At 39.1% G+C, this 19,771-nt stretch overlaps 1 protein-coding gene and 1 long non-coding RNA gene across 2 annotated transcripts in view; one reads left to right on the top strand and one right to left on the bottom strand.

Moving 5' to 3' along the window:
• Positions 1-19,771, bottom strand: part of CCDC192 (coiled-coil domain containing 192) — a 211,634-nt gene that overhangs the window by 169,265 nt on the left and 22,598 nt on the right. Inside the window, exon 3 of the mRNA XM_019422117.2 lies at positions 7,929-8,036. Within this exon, the coding sequence (XP_019277662.2) occupies positions 7,929-8,036 (108 nt within the window). The remainder of the gene's footprint in view (positions 1-7,928; positions 8,037-19,771) is intronic.
• Positions 1-19,771, top strand: part of LOC109250929 (uncharacterized) — a 268,707-nt gene that overhangs the window by 53,946 nt on the left and 194,990 nt on the right. The gene's annotated exons all lie outside the window — the stretch shown is intronic.

The raw sequence follows: 19,771 nt of genomic DNA on the forward strand, positions 1-19,771 counted from the left end.
CCCGCTCAGCTATTTAAAACTGACCTCTATTTGATCTTGACATTTATAAGCAAAAGGAAGTCTTTAGTTATGTAACAGGCCAGCAGTCCATGCGTCCCGCCTGTAACAACAATAGTAACAGAAGCCCATTTTTCATTGTGCCTGACTCTATTCAAAACAACACATCTCTTCACCAGCTCATATTTTTTTCCCTTACATTCTCTGAAGCTCTCACTTAATGCCCAACAATCCAATAAGCGGGCGGTGGGGGAGGGGAATTGGCATCTGCTTCAGTAAGAGGGAATGTGGTTGTGTGTCAAGAGGGAATTCTGCTGTAAAATCAACCAGAAGCAAAGTGTTAAATGAAATTTCCAGTAACTAGGTTTCATGGTGTAAAGAAACCCATTCCAGGTTAAACAGACTGCTTGTGACTTTATGGCATTAAAGTAGACTTCTAAATAGATTGGAAAACAAAAACTCATTCACAAAAACTCATGATTTCAGATTGGCACATCAAGCATAATTTCTGAGCATTTGCAGAAATGAATACTCCTACCAAGGGCACATTACTTATTTCAAATAAACTTGACATCAAGGGATCTACTGTTGCATTTCAACAATGAAAAAAGAACCAGAACATTTTGGGAGAGCAGTCTCAGTATGTATTGAATCACTTTTAGCCATTCAAACACATATCTAGCCTCTAAAAACTTGCTGAAGATCTCTATTCTTTTTCTATTCCCAAAGTTAAAGAAAATATAGATTGAATACTAAGAAGCAAATAATGGGAGTTTATTTTAGAGTCTTAGGTATAAAATGATGAATTATTTTGGGTTATTAGAGTGAAACATACTAGTCTTTTGTCTTTGCTTGCCTGCTTGCTATACTAAATGCTTAAGGTGAAGGATCACTTAGACAATTCATTCCATCTCCAGCTATTGCATAAATAAGAGAGGTCCACTACCTTCTCACAATAAGAAAGTATCTTGGTAAAGTACCCAGAAGACCGAATCTAAGTATCCACTCAAAAATTTACCTGGGGTTTCCAACCAGAGAGTCCCTGTTGAAAGTCACAGAGTTACAGAGCAGTGGAACAGAACTGAGAGTCTACAGACTCATACATATATGAACAATTGATTTTGACAAGGCTATCAAGGCCACTCAGAGGAGAAAGAATCAGCTCTTCAACAAACGGCACTGGAAAACCTGATATCCAGATGTGGAACATTGAAGTTACCAGGACAAAGCACTATGTGCAACAGAATGGTTAAGGGGTTGGATGAGCAAGGCAGAGATCTCCATTTGCCAGCCTAATCTTCAATACTCCCATTCTTAGTAAAAGAATCCTCATACTCCTAGGGTGGCAATGCACCTAGCTAAATATTCATATTTCTTAGCCCCCAGATAAATAGCAGTGGTTAGGGATATAAGAATTTTTTAACTGAGTTTTTGAGAAAAGTTCTTAAAAGGGGTTGCACAGGTGGCACTTGTCTGCCCTATTTTGCATTTGCTTTTTCCTTCTTCATATTGCCTGACCTGTGTATAGAATGGCTGCCTCTGCAAGTACATCTTGGATGTTGGAAGCCGTGTTTGTGAATGCATGAAGAGACTAAGCCCAGGCTTTTGAGGGTTGTGAAGCTACCAGGCCTATCCTGGGCTGCTTGTGTCTAGACTTATATTCTATGAGTCTTGTTTAGACCACTCTTTTGGGGGGTTGTTTGTTTTATGTACCCAAGATTAATCCTAAGTGATTCAATCAGTTTCTTTGCTGCTGGGACATGGGACAGGGATGAAGAGGACCCTTTGCCCACAGATTTGGATGAGGCCTGGAACTTCAACTTAGAGTGGGAATTTGTAAAAAGGAAAATCCTTGGCTCCACCCCAGATCTACTGAATCAGAAACTCTGGGGGGTAGTGCCCAGCAATCAGCTAGAGCTCTCCAGGTTCCACTTTGGGAACTGAGATAAGTTTTTGTTCAGTGCTGCTTGAATTAGGAAACTTCTTTTATTTTCTAATTTTTTTTTTTATTTTTTAGAGACAGAGAGAGAGAGAGTGAGTGTGTGTGCAAGTGGGGAAGAGGGGCAGAGAGAGAGAGAGACAATCTTAAGCCCGCTCACACTCAGTGCAGAGCCCAACTTGGGGCTGGATCCCACAAACCTGGGGTTGTGACCTGAGCCCACATCAAGAGTCAGACGCTCAACCAACTGAGGCACCCCAGGAAACGTCTTTTAAATGGTTTTGGCTTATGACCATATGTTCTTACAAATAGGAACCATGATGGGGTGCCTGGGTAGCAGAGTCAGTTGAGTTTCTAACTCCTGATTTTGGCTCAGGTCATGAGCCTCCTAGCTCTTGCATCAAATCACATCTCTTTACTAGCTAGAGTGTATGGCACACTTCATATGCAACCAATATTTTCTAGGTATGGTATCCCTAAGACACCTGAAGCTAATTCTGACTATGTAGTTGTCAGTGGATTCACCTCCCTGGTGAAGGAATGATCACAGATTTCCCCCATTCCTCAGTTTCCCCATAAAACCCTGCAATGACCACATATCACCACTGCCCATTCAGCTCCCACTCTGAGCAAAATCAGAGAATGGGCGGAAATAAAAGACCCAAGAGATGAAGCAGAAAGGATGGTAAAGGTTAAAGTACTAAAGTCCCTTTCCCACAAGAATACCTTGAAAAGAGTGGAAGAGAAAGCTAGATCCTGAGAGAGCCAAGCTAGGACAAGGGAACTGGGGTGGGAGGGGAGGTTTCCTGCTTGAGAGACTCTAAGAGGGTGAATGCTGAAGAACTGATATGTTGCAGCTTGGGTGTCTTTCCGAACATTTTGAGACACACCAGTAAAAAAAGAAGCTCCTTATACACACACACACACACACACACACACACACACACACACACACACACACGTTAGCCCATGACATGTGACACAGAGAACCACCCAGTTTTGTTTTCTTTTGAGAGGTACTGGGGAGGTGCAGAGGGAAAAGGAGAGAGAATCTTAAGCAGACTACACACCCACTGTGGAGCCCAACATGGGACTTGATCTCACAACCCTGAGATCATGACCTGAACCAAAATCAGGAGTCAAGAGTTAGAGGAGGCTTAACCACCTGAGCCACCCAGGAGCCCCTATATAGTTTTGTTATGACCACTAAAAGTGGAGATAAATGAATCTTTATTGGGAAACTACTAAGAGCCAGATACAGTTGTCTCATTTCCTCTTCACAAGTGCCCTACGGTACCAGTTTGTTTACCCCCTTTTAGATAAGATAGCTGCGACTCATAGAGATTATATAAATTGCCCAAGGTCATTAATCTAGCAAGTAGTGGAGCCTGGGCTCTTCTGGGTCTGCTGCTAGGAGCTGGGAACTAGAAGCTGCTGATGAATGGGAGAGACATGGGCCAAAACTGTTGCCTGAGGAAGTGTCTCAGGAACTGCCCTGCCGAGTCGCTCTGCACTGGGAGACCTCTGGATCTGGGTTCCATTGTGAAACTGTGGCTTTTCCTGACATTTCCTTTGCACAGGAAACAGTTGGATCTCAGCACAAAAGTTGTGGGATCTATTTGTTTGTGTGTGGTCACAAATTGCAGCCCACCCAAGCCCCTTTTTTCATCCCTCCCATCTGCACTGCTGATAGAAACCAGCACACATGCAAAAACTGCTTTTTATGATCCTCCAGAAGCGTTTTTACTCCTTTCTCTCTAGTCCCTAACACTTTCCCTTGTTTCTACTTGGTCCTCTTGGTCCTTTATCTACTACCTAATTTCCAGGCATTTCCTCCCACTGATCTCAACCTACTGGAAATATAATCAAGTATTTTCTTCAGCAAAACTTGGTAATGATGAGTTATTTACTGTATTACCTAGGACAAAAGTTTGATTCTCATGCCCCTTTCTCACTCTGGCCAACTGAGTTGCTGCAAACTTCTTACAGCTGTAAATAGCTCAGATTATAAATCTTAATCGCCGATTATCCTGATCTCATATTGCTTTTATTTTTGTAACAGAGACATGACTGCAGAGAAATAAAGAAAAATTGTTAGCTAGAGGGAAACCAACAAGGAATTCTGTTTACTGTGTGATGTCACAGAGGAAGTGGACACAATCTTCTTATTTTGTCACTGTTTGTAGGTTTCTTCTTCTTCATAGTGAACCAGTAGAAACTCTGCTGGAAGGGACCTTAGAAAGTTTCACTATAAGTAAACTGAGGCACAGGACCAAAAGATGCTTTCGTGTAGATGAAGCCCTAGGCATCTATACTTTCCATTCTCAGCAAATTCTATGTTCTTCTCTAAGAGGCAAAGCCAGGAGGTAACACTTTGGCTAACAGTGAAATTTACCCTTTTCTCAAAGGCAGGATCTATTAGTTGACAATACCATGAGCTTCCACTCCTTGGTTCCAGCACAAATCTTTGTCCTCGCCATTACCTCTGCTTCCTCAACCTGTTTCTGGGCCACCAGACCAGACTTTCTGGCCAATATTCAGCCATAGGACTGACAAAAATAATTTGGACTACCGGTGAAAGCCGGCTAGTATTTTCCACTATCCTTATGACAAGTCCTAAATTAATGATATTTAAAAGAAGCTTTAACAGGCATACTTCGATATAGGAAAAAATAGCCACCCCCCCCCCCCCCCCCACACACACACATCATTGTCTTGAATACTAATGACAACTTCTGTTTTTGTAATCACTCAGTGGCATAGCCTGGTAAGGAAGACAGTGGCACCCAGTGGACAAATGTTTGATTGTTTGACACAGGTGTTCGATTCTGAAATATTTTCCTATCTCAGCCTCACGGAAGGTCTTTTACTTCCCTTGCCTTTCCCTATTCTTCTGTCATCACATTTTAAAACTGTCTACTGAATTTAAATATGGGGGGAGGGGAATATTCTCATATTTTTTATGTTTTCAAGAATAAGACTAAAAACTAAAGTACTGGAAGAAGCAAAATTTTCAGGACTGAGTCCTCTCAGCAGTGTCTCTATTTGATTAACTCTTCAACTCTAATAGTAGAGACAGCCAAATCTAATAAAATACTCAATTAAAAATGTAATGCTGAAAATGCCTGTGATATGGTTATTTTTTTTCAATTAAATTCACTTGGTTATACAAATTTGGCAACTCCAAAGACAATACTTCAGGAAAGGAACACACACAGACCCTGCAATTTAGTGCTATTGTAGAGTTTATCTGGAGCTATACAAGTACGTATTTTCACTCGCTTGCTCTTTCTTTTTCTTTTTTTTTTTTAACGTTTATTCATTTTTGGAAAAACAAAATTTATTTTTGAGAGACACAGTGCAAGTGGAGGAGGGACAGAGAGAGAGGGAGACACAGTATCTGAAGCAGACTCCAGACTCTGAGCTGTCAGCACAGAGCCCGACACGGGGCTCAAAATCACGAACCAAGAGATCATGATCTGAGCCAAAGTCTGACGCTTAACCAACTGAGCCACCCAGGCACCCCTTACTTCCTCTTTCAATGATTCTTTTGGTTGTGAGCTATTTGGGTACAGAAGCCCTGTTTATATATCTTTCTTCCCCAAACATCTAAGTAGCATCTTACTTACTGTAGGTACAGAGAAGTTGAGTAAAATCCAGTTACCATTTTATATACTTAATCTGCAAATACTTTAAAAAATGGAACTAATTGTTTGATATTACAGAAAGGATCATGGAGCTAAGAATCTTCAGTGTTAGGGGCTGTTTGTTTTTATTGTAAAATAAAAATATTTTATAAAGAACAAACAGAATGATTACTTTTATGGGCAAGTCAAATTTTATTGGTTTAAATGTGAAGACATTAAAAGGCCTTCAATTACAAAATAAACATATATCTTCTCCGTGCAACCTAATACCGGCCAGGGTGCCCTCTTTTCATTAGCCATCAAAATCTCTTCCAGGTTTGGAGGCTCTTGTCCATCATTATATTCTTTATAACTCATAATTTTGCTACAGTTTGAGACTTGTTTTTGTTTGTTTTAGAAGCAAGACCCATTGGCAAGCCAGGGTTATGGCATGTGGCTGACATAGAAACTTTTCCAAATGGGTCTGGGCCTAAGGCAACACCCTTTCATTAACTGACGCAAGTTTTTACATCAACCATGCTTAGTAAATAATAAACACATCCCTAAGGAAGAGATGCACTTTTTCGGTAAATTGGAAAAAGAAATGGAGGCCATCTGTGTGTGTCATTACATTATATGCTAATTATACTTTTTGTAATATATAACACAAGCACCATCTACTCTAGTCTCTCCAAAAAATCTTATTTATTTATTTATTTATTTATTTATTTATTTATTTATTTATTTAATTTATTTTGAGAGAGAAAAAAGAAAGAATGAGAGAAAGAGAGAATGTGTGCATGCGGGCGCATGAGCAGGGGAGTGGCAGAGAGAGAGGGAGAGAAAGAATCCCAAGCAGGCTCTGCACTGTCAGCGAGGAGCCTGATGTGGGGCTCGAACTCCCAAACTGTGTGATCATGACCTGAGCCGAAACCAAGAGTCAGACGCTTAACCTACTGAGCCACCCAGGTGCCCCTCCACAAAAATTCTTATAAAATTCTGATGTAAGCAAACTTTGCTAGACAGACACAAAAAAAAAACTGGAAACTTCTTCAAAAGTTTCTAAAAATATATAACAAAATGTATCAATTCACAATAAATCGATAAATGTTTATAACATTTCTGTCCTTTTTCCTCCACTCACTATCTCCGGGAGTGACTTTGCTCTCAGGGGCCAAACCCCACTGCCCAGGGGGAGAGGCAACAATTAACATTGGGGTTTGTGCTGTGCACTACACTGTTTACAAAGTATAATATTGGGAAACGGGCCAGTCCCTGATCTGAGCTTTGCTGATTCCCAGAGTCACCGTGTCTGACCTGAGAGCCCTGCTAGGTCATCTCTAGAGCGTCGAGTACAGCCCACTACTGGTTGGGCTCTACCGCTTCTGTGAGTTTTAAAGACCCAAGAGGGAAGCCAAATCTCTGTGTCCTCCAACAATTTGAGAAAATTGCTCCTCTGTGCTCCCTGGAGGTTTTATCTGACCTCTGGACTTATCTGATGTTTGCAATGCAAATACGCTTCACTGATTCAGGAGAGCTACTTGCTTAAAGATAGCTTGCCTAACTCCTGGGCTAGGGTGAATGGAAATCAAAATATAAATGTAAAAGGAGTTTTAAAGGCCGGAAAGATCCATGAAGACTGAAGTAATTATTGTTATACCTAAAATGAATGAAGCCCTCTGTGTGCGTGTGTTCGTGTGTGTATGCATGCATGTATGTGCATCAATAGGGGCAGAGGTCAAAACACAGACTTATTTAGGGGCGCCTGGGTGGCTCTGTCGGTTAAGCATCCGACTTCAGCTCAGGTCATGATCTCCCAATTCGTGAGTTCGAGCCCCGCGTCGGGCTCTGTGCTGACAGCTCGGAGCCTGGAGCCTGCTTCGGATTCTGTGTCTCCCTCTCTCTCTGGCCCTCCCCTGCTCACACTCTTTCTCTTTCTCTCTCAGATACAAAATAAAACATAAAAAAATTTTTTTAACAGATTTATTTGTTTATTTACTTTGAGTATAGTTGACACACAATGTTCCATTAGTTTCAGGTGTACAACATAGTGATTCACCATCTCTATACATTATGCTGTGCTCACTATAAGTATGGCTAGCTTCTGTCACCATACCACACTATTACCATATCACTGACTTTCTTTCCTATGCTGTGCCTTTTCTTTCCATGACTTATTTGTTCTATAACCGGAAGCTTGTACCATTTTGCAGCAACCCCCCCGCCCGCCAACTTTATTTTGGGAATTAACAGTTTGTTCTGCTTCTGTTTTTTTGTTTTTTTTTTTTAAACAAGCATTTAGATTTACACTTGTTCTCCTGCACCCTTAAGGAACATACATGTCCAGTGTGAATGACAGGTATTACCTGTTCAGATAAGGTTTTAGCCTTTTCTTCTGCTTCCTTCAGGCAAATCTCCAAGGCCTCAAGTTGTGCCAAAGTAAACGCCATCTGTCTGGTTTCCAGGGACTCTTTCTTTAAAACAATAATCAAATATTATTTTGTGATACGGATAGCTTCCTGAGTGCATCTCAAACAACTTTAAGGGCTAAGGATAGAGTTAATAAACTCACACAAATCATCTCTTTTTCTTCAACACAGTAATTTAAAAGAGTGAAATGTTATAAAAACAACGGTCTTACTCAAGAGTTTAGTGTCTAAAAGGAGGGTAAAAAATGCATATTAAATTATGACAATGAACAGCTTTAGAAAGTTAGACTAAAATTATCCACACTGGAGTTTGGTTAGTTTGCAGCTTTTTTTTTTCTTGATACAAACAGAACTTTCCTTCAAGAGGCTAAGACCAAAATTTCACATTCCTAGTGAGACATGTCACCTAGAGTGCCTCTATTTTTAGCATTCACCTCTCCTAAGGAATAGAACCGTGTGAACTCAGAGAAACCTGCTTCCTCTGATTGCCACCTTCCCATCCCAAGGTTCATTCAAGCAAAGATACCACAGGGTTTGGAATCGGCTCATTCTTGCCCACAATATGGCTAATAGGACTCAAGTTGTCAGAGATATATGTAGACTTTGCCTCTCCAAGTTGTTCTGAAGTTGCCCTTTCTCATCCACAAGCAGAGAGTATACACAATTGGTAAGAAAGTATCAGTCACAGGCCCTTCCCAGACAAGAGCACTTCCTAACTACTCTGGCTATCCCAACAATTAATAATTACACAGCAATATGAAACCTTGAAAGGGGAGACCTCATATGTGCTAGGATTGTGACCTTCCTTGTGAATTCCTTATAAATGTGCAGGCTCCTCTAACTGCTTCCAATTAACCCCATAAAAAGAAAGAACTGTGTTCTTTTTTTTTTTTTTTTTTTTTTTTTTGGCTGGTGCTTTGTATTTTTCCTTTGGTCTAGGATCCCACCATTTTTATACGTGTGTGCATTTCCTAATGATACAATAGAGCCATCTGGTGGTAAATGGAACCAGCCATAAAGATCCTACAATTGTTCATACAGTACTTTCAACCCTAGGACCCTGCCATGGGCTTTTGATAAAATGAAACTCCATAGGATGCAGGGCAAAGAAATGATGCTATGTTCCAAAACAGCCTGGTTCCTAGATCACACACGGCTGCATAATCCCCCTCTCACACACCCCCTGCACCAATTAGACTTTGGGGGATGAACATCTTGGGCTAGAACAATGATATTTGGAATGAATCATTGATCCTCAGCATCCCATAATGATTCCAATACATTTCAAAAGTCAGTCCAGAAAAAAAATCTTTAAAAATTACCCTCAAAACAATATTCTTATATATCTACACCTGTAGATAATTCATGCTGTGAAACATTTTATGCAGAAAGGGGAAATTTCAAGAGGCCCAAATATTCCAAAAAGATTGGGATTTCCAGATCTAGTTTCCATTTCCAGGGAAACTCTTCCTAACGTTTGATCTCAAAAGGTAGTTTCTTAAATTTTTTGTGAGTAGATCAAGTAAGATCAAACTAATCTGTTTCTCTGGGTCTTTCTCTCCAAACATCCCAAATTTCCCTAGCCAAAAAGGACAATCATTTCCAGTAAGATAAAAGCATTGTAAGTCAAGGCCAAATGAAACAGAATTGATTGAAGACTGTTATTAAGTATCATAGGACTTTTTATGCAGATAGATTTAAGAAATTGCCATGTGTTGTGAAGTAGGGACAGTCCTGAGCAAACTGTGAAGAAGGCAGTCTATCGTCTGCATCCGTACTCCAGTATAAGCTGTCACTCTCCTGCCTTCCTGTTCTCCTTCCCCCTTAAGGGAAAGAGCCATAAGTGTATCTACACAGAGGTAAAAATGGTTTATATAAAGGTAAGCAGTCTTTAATGGAAGGCAACCCCCACTTACCAAACAAAGGAATACAAATTCAATCAAGAATAATTTCAGGAATAAGCACATACGTAGGGTTAGATGTTTTATAGGTGTGTGTGTCATTTCAAGGACCCTAAAGAAGGTAGGTGTCATTAGTCCTTATCCTAGTTTTGCAGGATACAAGGGCAGAAGACCAGCAGATGAGATTTCTACCATTAAGTTTATTCTTCAGGCACTTCTAGGCACACCCCATCTAAAGCCATTTGTGTTTATTATGAACGCAATCTGTCTTGGTAGTTAAAGTAATTGATGAGTGAATTATACAAGTCAAAAGTCTGTTAAATGCTGTCACATGTATGATTTATACAGGTGTTTGGGTTTTGAACCTGTCTGTGGATTTTCAAGTGGTAAATTCCAGCAATTCAATGGGAGTTCCATTTTTTAACTTCTGCTTTTTGCCTTAAAAATGTCTACCTAAATATCAAACCAGTCATTTCAGTACATGGAACTAAGATAACCAAGATGATTTAACTAAAAGAATGGGACAGATTAAAAATCCAGTAAAAAGCCACCTGGGTGGCTCAGTCGGTTAAGTGTCTGACTTCGGCTCTGGTCATGATCTCACGGTCCCTGAGTTCGAGCCCCGCGTCAGGCTCTGTGCTGACAGCCCTGAGCCTGGAGCCTGCTTCAGATTCTCTGTCTCCCTCTCTCTTGTCCCCTCCCCTGCCCATGCTCTGTCTCTCTGTCTCTGAAAAATGAATAAACTTAAAAAAAGTTTTTAAATAAAAAATAAATTTAAAAATCCAGTAAACTGTGATTACAGTAAAGACACTAGAGCATTATGCATGTGTATTCAAGTTAACAGTCTTCTAGTTGACAAATCTTATACAAAATTATAGCAGTCAATTCTTGTTTAGTTGTAGAGTTTCCTCACTTGAGGATCTAGAGGAAAATCTATTCTTTTTTTTCTACTTTAAATTTTCTCGATGTCACTAAGCCATCTCAGTATCTTTTCATCATCCCCTTCCTTACTTTTAAGTACGTCAGTATTTCTTTATCTTCGGATGACCTCCCTCTTCTTCCTCAGCCATACACACTCCTTCCCCTCCTCAGGACTGGTTCAAGGTCTCTGACCCAAATCCTTCCCCTGCCTCTGAATCCATGTGCAATATATAGAAAGGCCCATGCCTGCAGAAACCAGACTAAACAGCACTGAGCATTTAGTAGGAGCCCAGTAAGTAGTCATTGATGAAGCCGCAGCAGGCAAAGTTGATGGTTACACCAGAGGGGCAGCCCTCTCTGCTAACAGTGGCTTCTTTGGGGAATATTCTCCACGTATCTGGTCTGGGACGCTGACAGAGATCAGAGCACTGGGGAAATTTTGTTTGCCAAAGGCCAGGTACAAGCTAGGGTAGCAGAATGCAAGGAGATGGCCACGGAATTGGATGATGGTTTTTGTGCAGACTAAATATGGTAAAGCAGGTAACTTAGATGAAACACTCACTTAATGTTATTATTGGTCATTCCACTGCCCCAACTCCTTTAAAGAGAAGCATGTGCTATTAAAACTTTCTAGCTTATTTTTAAACCCTAATAAAGAGAATGTCCTCAGAGAGACACTTAAGTAAGAGTAAATGATGGAATGATAACAGTGGGAAATTCAAGTATGCGACAAGAACAAAGGTAATAGGTTAAATATGTGCATGTGTGTTTATTTAAAAGTAACATGGCTGATTAAAGGTGTGATTATACCAAATAGCACTTTCACAGAAGAGCTTTTTGACATGGGTCCAGTTAAGACGATTAAATATTTCCAGCAGTCTAAAAGTTGTAATGTCCAGGGTTCCAACAGTAGCCTCTCCTCAGTGACGCAGTAACTTCATGCCCGATAAAACATGCTTTCAACACATTTCGCAGTGGTCAAGCTTCAGCTCAACGTCTCTTCTATTTACTACTGCTTTCCCCCCTGCTTAACAGGCACTGGAGGCTCTAAACTTCTTTACCCTTCTACAACCTGCTTGTATCTCTCATGCTGATGAAACTTTTTCCCTAGGCTCCCACCTCAGCCCCTTACTCTGGACAGTTTATGTCCTCCCTACCCCCATCTTCGGTGATCAGCATTCATTTTACAGTGGAAATTTCATCATCCTTGTGTCCTTTTGTGCTTAGCTTTTGCAATAGTTTCTTAGTCTCATTTGCCAATTTCTACTTAAGCAGCAATTTAAAAAACTCAGTTTTTCCTGATTCCAATCCATTCTAATGGAAACAGTATTCCTCTGTTTTGGAGTTGCTGAAATAGTCTGCTAATATGAGGTTTTTTTATTTAAAACTTGAATAAACTACAGTTATTGCCAAAGTCCAGTGAAAAGATGGTTCCAGAAAGTGCCTATCAGTATGACTGGGAAGAAAATAGCCATCGGGAGGATGACAGATGAGCACTGACTAAGAACAACACTGTTTGTAATCTGGAAGGCCATATTCTGGACCTGACCATGTGACCTGAGCTGTGTGACATCTGGGCTTTACTTCTTGGGGCCTCAGTTTTTCATTTTTAAATGAAAAATGTGTTGGGCACATCTCAGCAGGAAACAGAAAGTCATTCCAAAGGAGCGATTAAGGGAAGGGACTATTTACAAACATGTGGGCACAGTTAAGGGCATGAAGAAAGAAAGACACTCCCAAGAAGTGCCAAAGACTACCTTTGCCTCATCTTGACCTGAAGGGAGTCAAGAGCCTGAAGAGATAATAGCAGAGTATTATTAGAGAAGCTAGAAAGAGAGCTTGAGCAGGGGGCCATGTCTATGAGCTGACGGCCTGGGTAGAGAAATAGAACCACAGCCAACCTGTGCTTAGTCATAATGGTAGATGGACCAGTGGAATAAATAGCCTGACCTCCCCTTCTCTCACCCTGTGCTCTTCTCTATCTCCATTGGGCTGAGTCTACCATAAAACCAGAGGGCAAGAGCTCCTGAACGACAAGTTCAGAGAGACCAGCTTCCCCAGAAAAGAGCAGAGTGGGGGGAGGGTGGAGAGTAGATCTGGAAGTGGAAACGAAGAAACCTCAGACCACATTAGTTTAATTGTATTAGCACTTCCCAAATGCTAGCCCATTGATCAGTATTGGTTTGTGATAACATTTCCACCAGGAGCAAGAAAAAGACGGAAGTAAAATTCTTTAAAAAAATATGAATTTTTCATGAAGCCAAATGTATTCCATTTAAAGAACTGTCCTTTATTCTGAGATTTTGATCATTCTATATATTTTGGTGTTAAGAGCATGTTTCTTTAACAAATGATGGTGATAATATATGGAAATTATTCTTTTAGTGTTTTTTTCTTCAGAAAAATTGAAAAGTTGGCAGTGCTATGAGAACTAATCCCAATTATGTTGGAGGTGGAAATTTGTGTGGGTTTAGGAAATCTAAAAGTATAGAGACCCTCTGTCTAAGTCATCTTTGTTAAATTATGAATTGAATGTTTTATAAGGCAGCCTTTCCTGAACTTTGGTCTCTGAATTCCCCAGGTCTAAGTCCAACACGGACCTGTACGGTCTATCACGTTGCCATCGCAAAGTTCCAGGATACTACTTTTCTAGAAAAAAACCACATTTCTAAAGGTCAACCTTTCTTCCTGTGTAAGGTTTCACTACTTTTTCACTTCTATAGCATCACTGATAGAAAAAAGAATAAAAGAAGAGGGATTCAAAAGGAATTGTTGACTCAGATATTAACTTATAAAAAGACTGTTGCCCTGGAGGTTAAAGAGAAATGACCATGTGACATTTGATAGCTTCATAAATAACTAAATAATGGCTTATCTGAAACTCTTAACAAGCTAAAGGTGTCATTTTAGTTCAGTTCAAAGCATTTCAATTCATTACATTCAAAAAATATTTATTAAAGACTCACTATTTGCTGGATACTATGCTAAACAATGGAGAAACTGGTAGTAACAAGACCGACAGGATTAATACCTTCACCAGATTTCTTAGGCTTAGAATTTCTCTCCAATACAAAAATCGAATGATTTTAGTTTTAGTGTAAAAATCAAAGAATGTCAAAAGTTTGGTAGTTAATTCAATATTTTTATGCTCACTCATAATATACAGTTCTTTGCTTTGGGGACTTGCTCTTTTCTCTTTGATGAGGACTCTGATAGATGTTAGAAGGAGGTGAGTGGCAGTCCTAACCTTTTTCAAAGATTCTAGATCCATCAGAAATCACATTGCTTTATAGCTTCTTACCATCAGAGGAGAAAAGGTCCCTAGTAAACAGTGTATCTACCATTGTTTAAGGGAAAATTAGCCGGAAAGCAGGGACTGGGTATGAGGATACCTAAATTTGGGTTCATATTATGTTACAGAATTTGTTCTGTGACCTCCACCATTTTGATTTTATGGGACAATTTCTTAGAAATGAGAGCATCACAAACCTCTTTTAGAACCTAATAATATCTATGAATTCTCTTATTAGAAAGAAAAGTGTACATGCATGTTTTGCATGCATGTGCACGCAAACACACACACACACACACACACACACACACACACAGCACACATGACCACCATTCTGCATGTAATTGTAGACTGTTGAAGCCACATTCTCAATGCTATCCCTATAGCCCAAATTAGGGATTCCTTGTTTAGGAATTGATTTATATTCTAGCTACCTTTAATTTTTATTCAAAAATAAAATACCAAATTTTAATGAATGAGAATATCACTGTGTTCTTGCTGCCTCTACTGTACATCACACAGGTGAATAAAAAAATAATCTTTTTTTTTATGGGGCGCCTGGGTGGCTCAGTCGGTTAAGCAGCCGACTTCGGCTCAGGTCATGATCTTGCGGTTCTGTGCTGACAGCTCAGAGCCTGGAGCCTGCTTCAGATTCTGTGTCTCCCTCTCTCTCTCTGACCCTCCCCCGTTCATGCTCTGTCTCTCCCTGTCTCAAAAATAAACGTTAAAAAAAAATTTTTTAAAAAATAATAATCTTTTTTCCCTAGGGCTAGGGAAATGCCCCAAACTCAAAACCTAGTTTCTCTTTCTGGAAGGTAGAGTAGGAAGCATACCTTCCCCGGAAGGCCTGGTTCTGGCAACTGCCGACTCACAGCAGCCAGTGTTCACCTATCCTACCGAACATTTTAAGTTTAATAATGACATCGTATTTCACTCACAATAAAAAATTTTAAAGAACATAGGTAATTTGCTATAAAAACGGATTTTGATTTCTTTAAAAAAAATGAGTGAGAGAAAAATAGAGACTTATTTAATGGATATAGAGTTTCAGCTTTGCAAAATGAAAACGTTCTGGAGACTGGTTGCACAAAAGTCTCAACATGCTTTGCACTACTGCCCTGCACACTTTACACATCATTAAAATGGTCCGTTTTATGTCATACATATTTTACCACAGTTAAAAATAACTTAGTATAAAACAAATGTATAAACAGATAAATAATGGAGTAAAGAAATTAGTTGATGTTAAAAGTGGTTCAAGTGCTGTTTACCTACTTCACAGGATTGTTGGGAGAACAAAATGAAAAAATTTGGATGTTTATTTCTTTAAGAAAAAATGCTCAGAGGATACTGTTTGTTTCTAAATAAAATTTTTGTTAAGTGGGACATGATACAAATACCTTTCCCAACAGTAAAGATAGTGTTTTGAATCATTGAGTCTTTCTGTGACAGGATTATTTAATTTTTTCGCACATCAGATGTAGGTTTAGACTTTGAGTACTTTGAAATATTAACCAACAACGTTTTCATGTCCCCACTCTATCCCAGTGTTTTAGGAAATGCACTTGCATTTTCTGGTTAGGATTTTTGGGTTAGCTTATAGGAGAGGTGATAGCCTTTTACTGCCCAAGTTAATTGTGGCTTTTCACACTGTTTGGTGAATAAATTATTGCTATACCATGTAAAACAAACAACAACTGTCTCACAATTGAAAGTGTTGGGTGTGAAGGTAGTTTTTTTTCCACCAGTGAATTTTAGGTTCTAAATAAGTAAACTTTAAAAAAAATTCAAGAAATGTAACTGTAATGATCAGAACTTCAGTACTCTAATGATATTGTTCCAGAACCTAGCTAGAAAATCCTCAGCTGAACTTGATGTTCCGTGAGAAACCTTTTCCATGAGAAGCCTTCCCCTGCCCCCAACATTTGTACACACTCCTCTCTTTACCAAGATCTAAAGGAGAAATGTCTCACGGATCCTTTTAGATCAGATAAAAGTTCAGTAACAGTTTCCATAGTACATTCCAACATGATAAGGTAAGCAGAGGACAGATGGGAGAGCTCTCTTTTGCTGTGAATTTCCACTTCTTTTAAGGCCTCTCAGTCAAAATATGACTAAGGAGCATGGCCAGAATATCTAAGAAGAGGGCACAGCATGGCCAACATTAGCTACCCAGTAGGCTCCAGCTTCCTCATCTATGAAATGAGAAGACCATTATAGCTAATTCATCTTGCACCCTGAGGTAGCCATTTATCATGCTGTCTCGATGGCCTAGTGTCCTTCTGTTTTTGGAAAATTTCCCATCTCACGAATCCCATCTCTCCAAAGTGTAAAAGCCAGGAACGCCCTCCCAAACATCCTTTGCATCTAAGATGTAGGCGTGTGACTTAGGCTCCACCAATTAGACGCATCAGCCTGAGCCTTCAACGTAGAGGAGAGTGGTATGAAAAAGGTGCCAAATAGAACAGAATCTGGACAGGTAGACAGGGTCATCCTGTTTTCAGAGGCTGAGGTGACAGAAGACTTAGAAGTAACATCTCATATTCGGGGGAAACGACAGGTGAGGTGGGGCCTGTGCCCAGTGGCAGCAATAGTAGGTACCTCAGCAGTATCTGGTGTGATTAACTGACCGTGGTTTCCACACCTATTTCTCTGACTCTCCTGGACAACCTGTTGAAATACCTAATATCCTTCAGTAATTCATTTTCCACTTAACACTAACTAGAATGGATTTTGTTGATTTGAGATGTGGATCTGACTGATTATTACTTACCGTGCGCATGACTTTAAGTGAGCAAGTTAATCATTCTGAGCCTCCATTTCCTCATCCATAAAAGTGGAGAAAATGATAACTTGGTGGAGGCTGCTGTGATAATTAAATGTGGTAATTCAGAAAAATGCTTAGTGTAACCCCTGAGCCATAGAACGTTTTTCAAAAATCTTCCCCTTTTTAATCTCTGGGTTTTGTTTTGTTTTGTTTTGTTTTGTTTGTTTGTTTGTTTTTATGTTTCTCTTGTGTAGCTTCTGGGAGCTTACAGCCTAGGTAAGATGCTGAGGTTTGATTATGAAGGCCAGAAAGTCTTAGAAACTTGACTGGTCTTCCTATTATATGACTGTACCTAGCCTGATTACTCCTCACTAGAAAAAATAAGTCAGTATGCATACTGTAAGAGCAAAAATTCAAAATGTAGTAGAAGAAGGCTCAGCCTCTATACCCTCTTCCACCTGCTAAAGCAGGTTTTTACTTGGCTGTCTCCATTTCTTCCCTTTTTTGACTTTCTTGCTAGCCTTTTCTCTTTTGAGATGAAAAGCAGAGAGAAGAAGAGCAAGAATGTGGACTAGGACTATGCAAAAAAGTTTTCCAAGGATTATTTTTAAGTTTATCTTTTGTAGTAATCTCTACACCCAATGTGGGTCTTGAACTCATAACCCAAGATCAGGAGTCACATGCTCTTTTGACTGAGCCAGCCCAGGCACCCCTCAAGGAATTTTGGGGGCAAAAACTTAATACAAGCTGTCTTGTGAGATAGAAACTTACGGAAAAAGAAAGATTTAAAAAATATATTTATCTGTGAAATTTCTCCATATATACTAATATACTAATTAATGCAATTTCATTTTCAATATACCATCAGAGTTCATTAGACCCAATAGTAGTTTTGAGTTTCTTTTTTTGAGCTCTTCTATTCTTAAAAAAATCTATACTTCATGGTTTTTATCCTATTTTAGAGATTTTTACAAAGAACAAAGGGAATATGTACATTAATTTTTAAAATAATAAAACTCATTATATCTGGCAATTATCAACACATCCACTGGAGCCTTTTATAAAGCTAACATATATTGTGTGATCTTAGTGATCTTGTTTTTCCTGCATTTTAAACATATTGCTACTGAATCATTGTGGGAGTTATTTTTTATCATCATTTATCAATTATTTCCAACTATGATTTAAAAAAAGAAAAGGCTAAAAAAGGAAGCCAAAGAATTGTGGAATTAACTGGAGGTACAATGCAATGGTAGAATTAATAATCATCCTTCAATTTCTTACTGTGATGCCCAAATCATGGCATCATCTCTCAAGGTATAAAAGGGGAGATGCTATTTCTCTATTTTTGGCTTTCAACTAAACATGGTTGAGAATGCTGAATTTTTCATTTTCCATTCATAATGCCCAAACAAAAGAAAATTGACAGAGGAGTGCATTTCCTAGTTCTGAGACAAGTTAGAAGATGAAATAAAGAGCGGCACTCTTGATCAGCACTGTCCATTGCGCTAGCTACTAACACTATGTGGTTTTTGAGTACTTGAAAAGCAGTTAGTTTGAAATGAGATGTGAGTGTGAAATATACCTAAGACTTTGAAGACCCAGCCCAATATATGAGAATGTAAGATATCTCAATACATTTTTTAAATAATTTTTTAATGTTCATTTATTTTTGAGAGACAGAAAGAGAGCAGGGTAGCTGCATGGAGAGAAGGAGACACAGAATCCCAAGCAGGCTTCAAGCCATCAGCACTGAACCAGACGCAGGGCTTGAACTCACAAACGGTGAGATCATGACCCGAGTCGAAGTTGTACGCTTAACTGACTGAGCCACCCAGGTGCCCCTAGTAATATAGTTTTTAATTGAGTACATGTTAAAATGACGGTATTTTGGATATGTTAGGTTAAATGAAATATTACTAAAATTTACTTTCACCTATTTAAGTTTTTAATGCAGCCCTTAGAAAATGTAAAATACATAGATAACTTGCACTATATTTCTATTGGACAGTATAGCTCTGGACACTAATGTTAACAATGTAATTAATCATGTAAGTGAAATAGACTGTACATTGTCCGATCGTGACTTCGTGACTTCTAGAGACTCAGATGAATATCCTCAAACTCATGAATCAGTGAACGATAAACCACATTTCTAAGGACAAAATGGGAAATAGAGTATTCTCATAAAAGACAGTAATATCACACAATGTCTTATGACAACTGGACTTTCCTTTTTTGTTAAGAGGATGTGTAACCATATTTTTCTTCTATGATTTTTACATACCAAAATTTTTTCTAGATAACAAAGGTATTGACTATGTTCCAATTTTTATCAAAAATTTTAATGAGTTTTTAAAGTATTCCTTTATTCTTCAGTAAATTATTCAAAAAATGACTTTAGGGGCACCTGGGTGGCTCAGTCAGTTGGGCCTCAGATTTCGGTTCAGGTCATGATCTCTCAGTTGGTGAGTTTGAACTCAGGATCTGTGCTGACAGTTCAAAGCCTGGAGCCTGCTTCAGATTCTGTGTCTCCCTCTCTCTCTGCCCCTCCCTAGCTTGTACTCTGTCTCTCTCTCTCAAAAAGTAAATAAATATTAAAAAATGACTTTAAAAGTAAAAAAATTTAGTTGGGTTTATTTGATCCAGATGGTAAATGATGATGACTATTTTCCTTGTATACTAAAGGTTAGGAACCTGAATAATTTGAAAGTTACCTTGTGGGTACTAGACTGCTTCTTTTAAACCACAAATTAGTTTTGAGATTGGACCATTTGGATCTCAGCATTACATGTTAAGTCGTCACAAAGAAAGTTATTATGGGAGGCTTTTTTCTGGATTTTCAGAGACATGATCATCAGAAAAGAATGTCAGAACACATCTGAAAGCAAAAATCCCA

This window comes from Panthera pardus, unplaced genomic scaffold (genome assembly GCF_024362965.1).
Source record: "Panthera pardus isolate Hobbes unplaced genomic scaffold, ASM2436296v1 HiC_scaffold_2, whole genome shotgun sequence".
Taxonomy (NCBI): domain Eukaryota; kingdom Metazoa; phylum Chordata; class Mammalia; order Carnivora; family Felidae; genus Panthera; species Panthera pardus.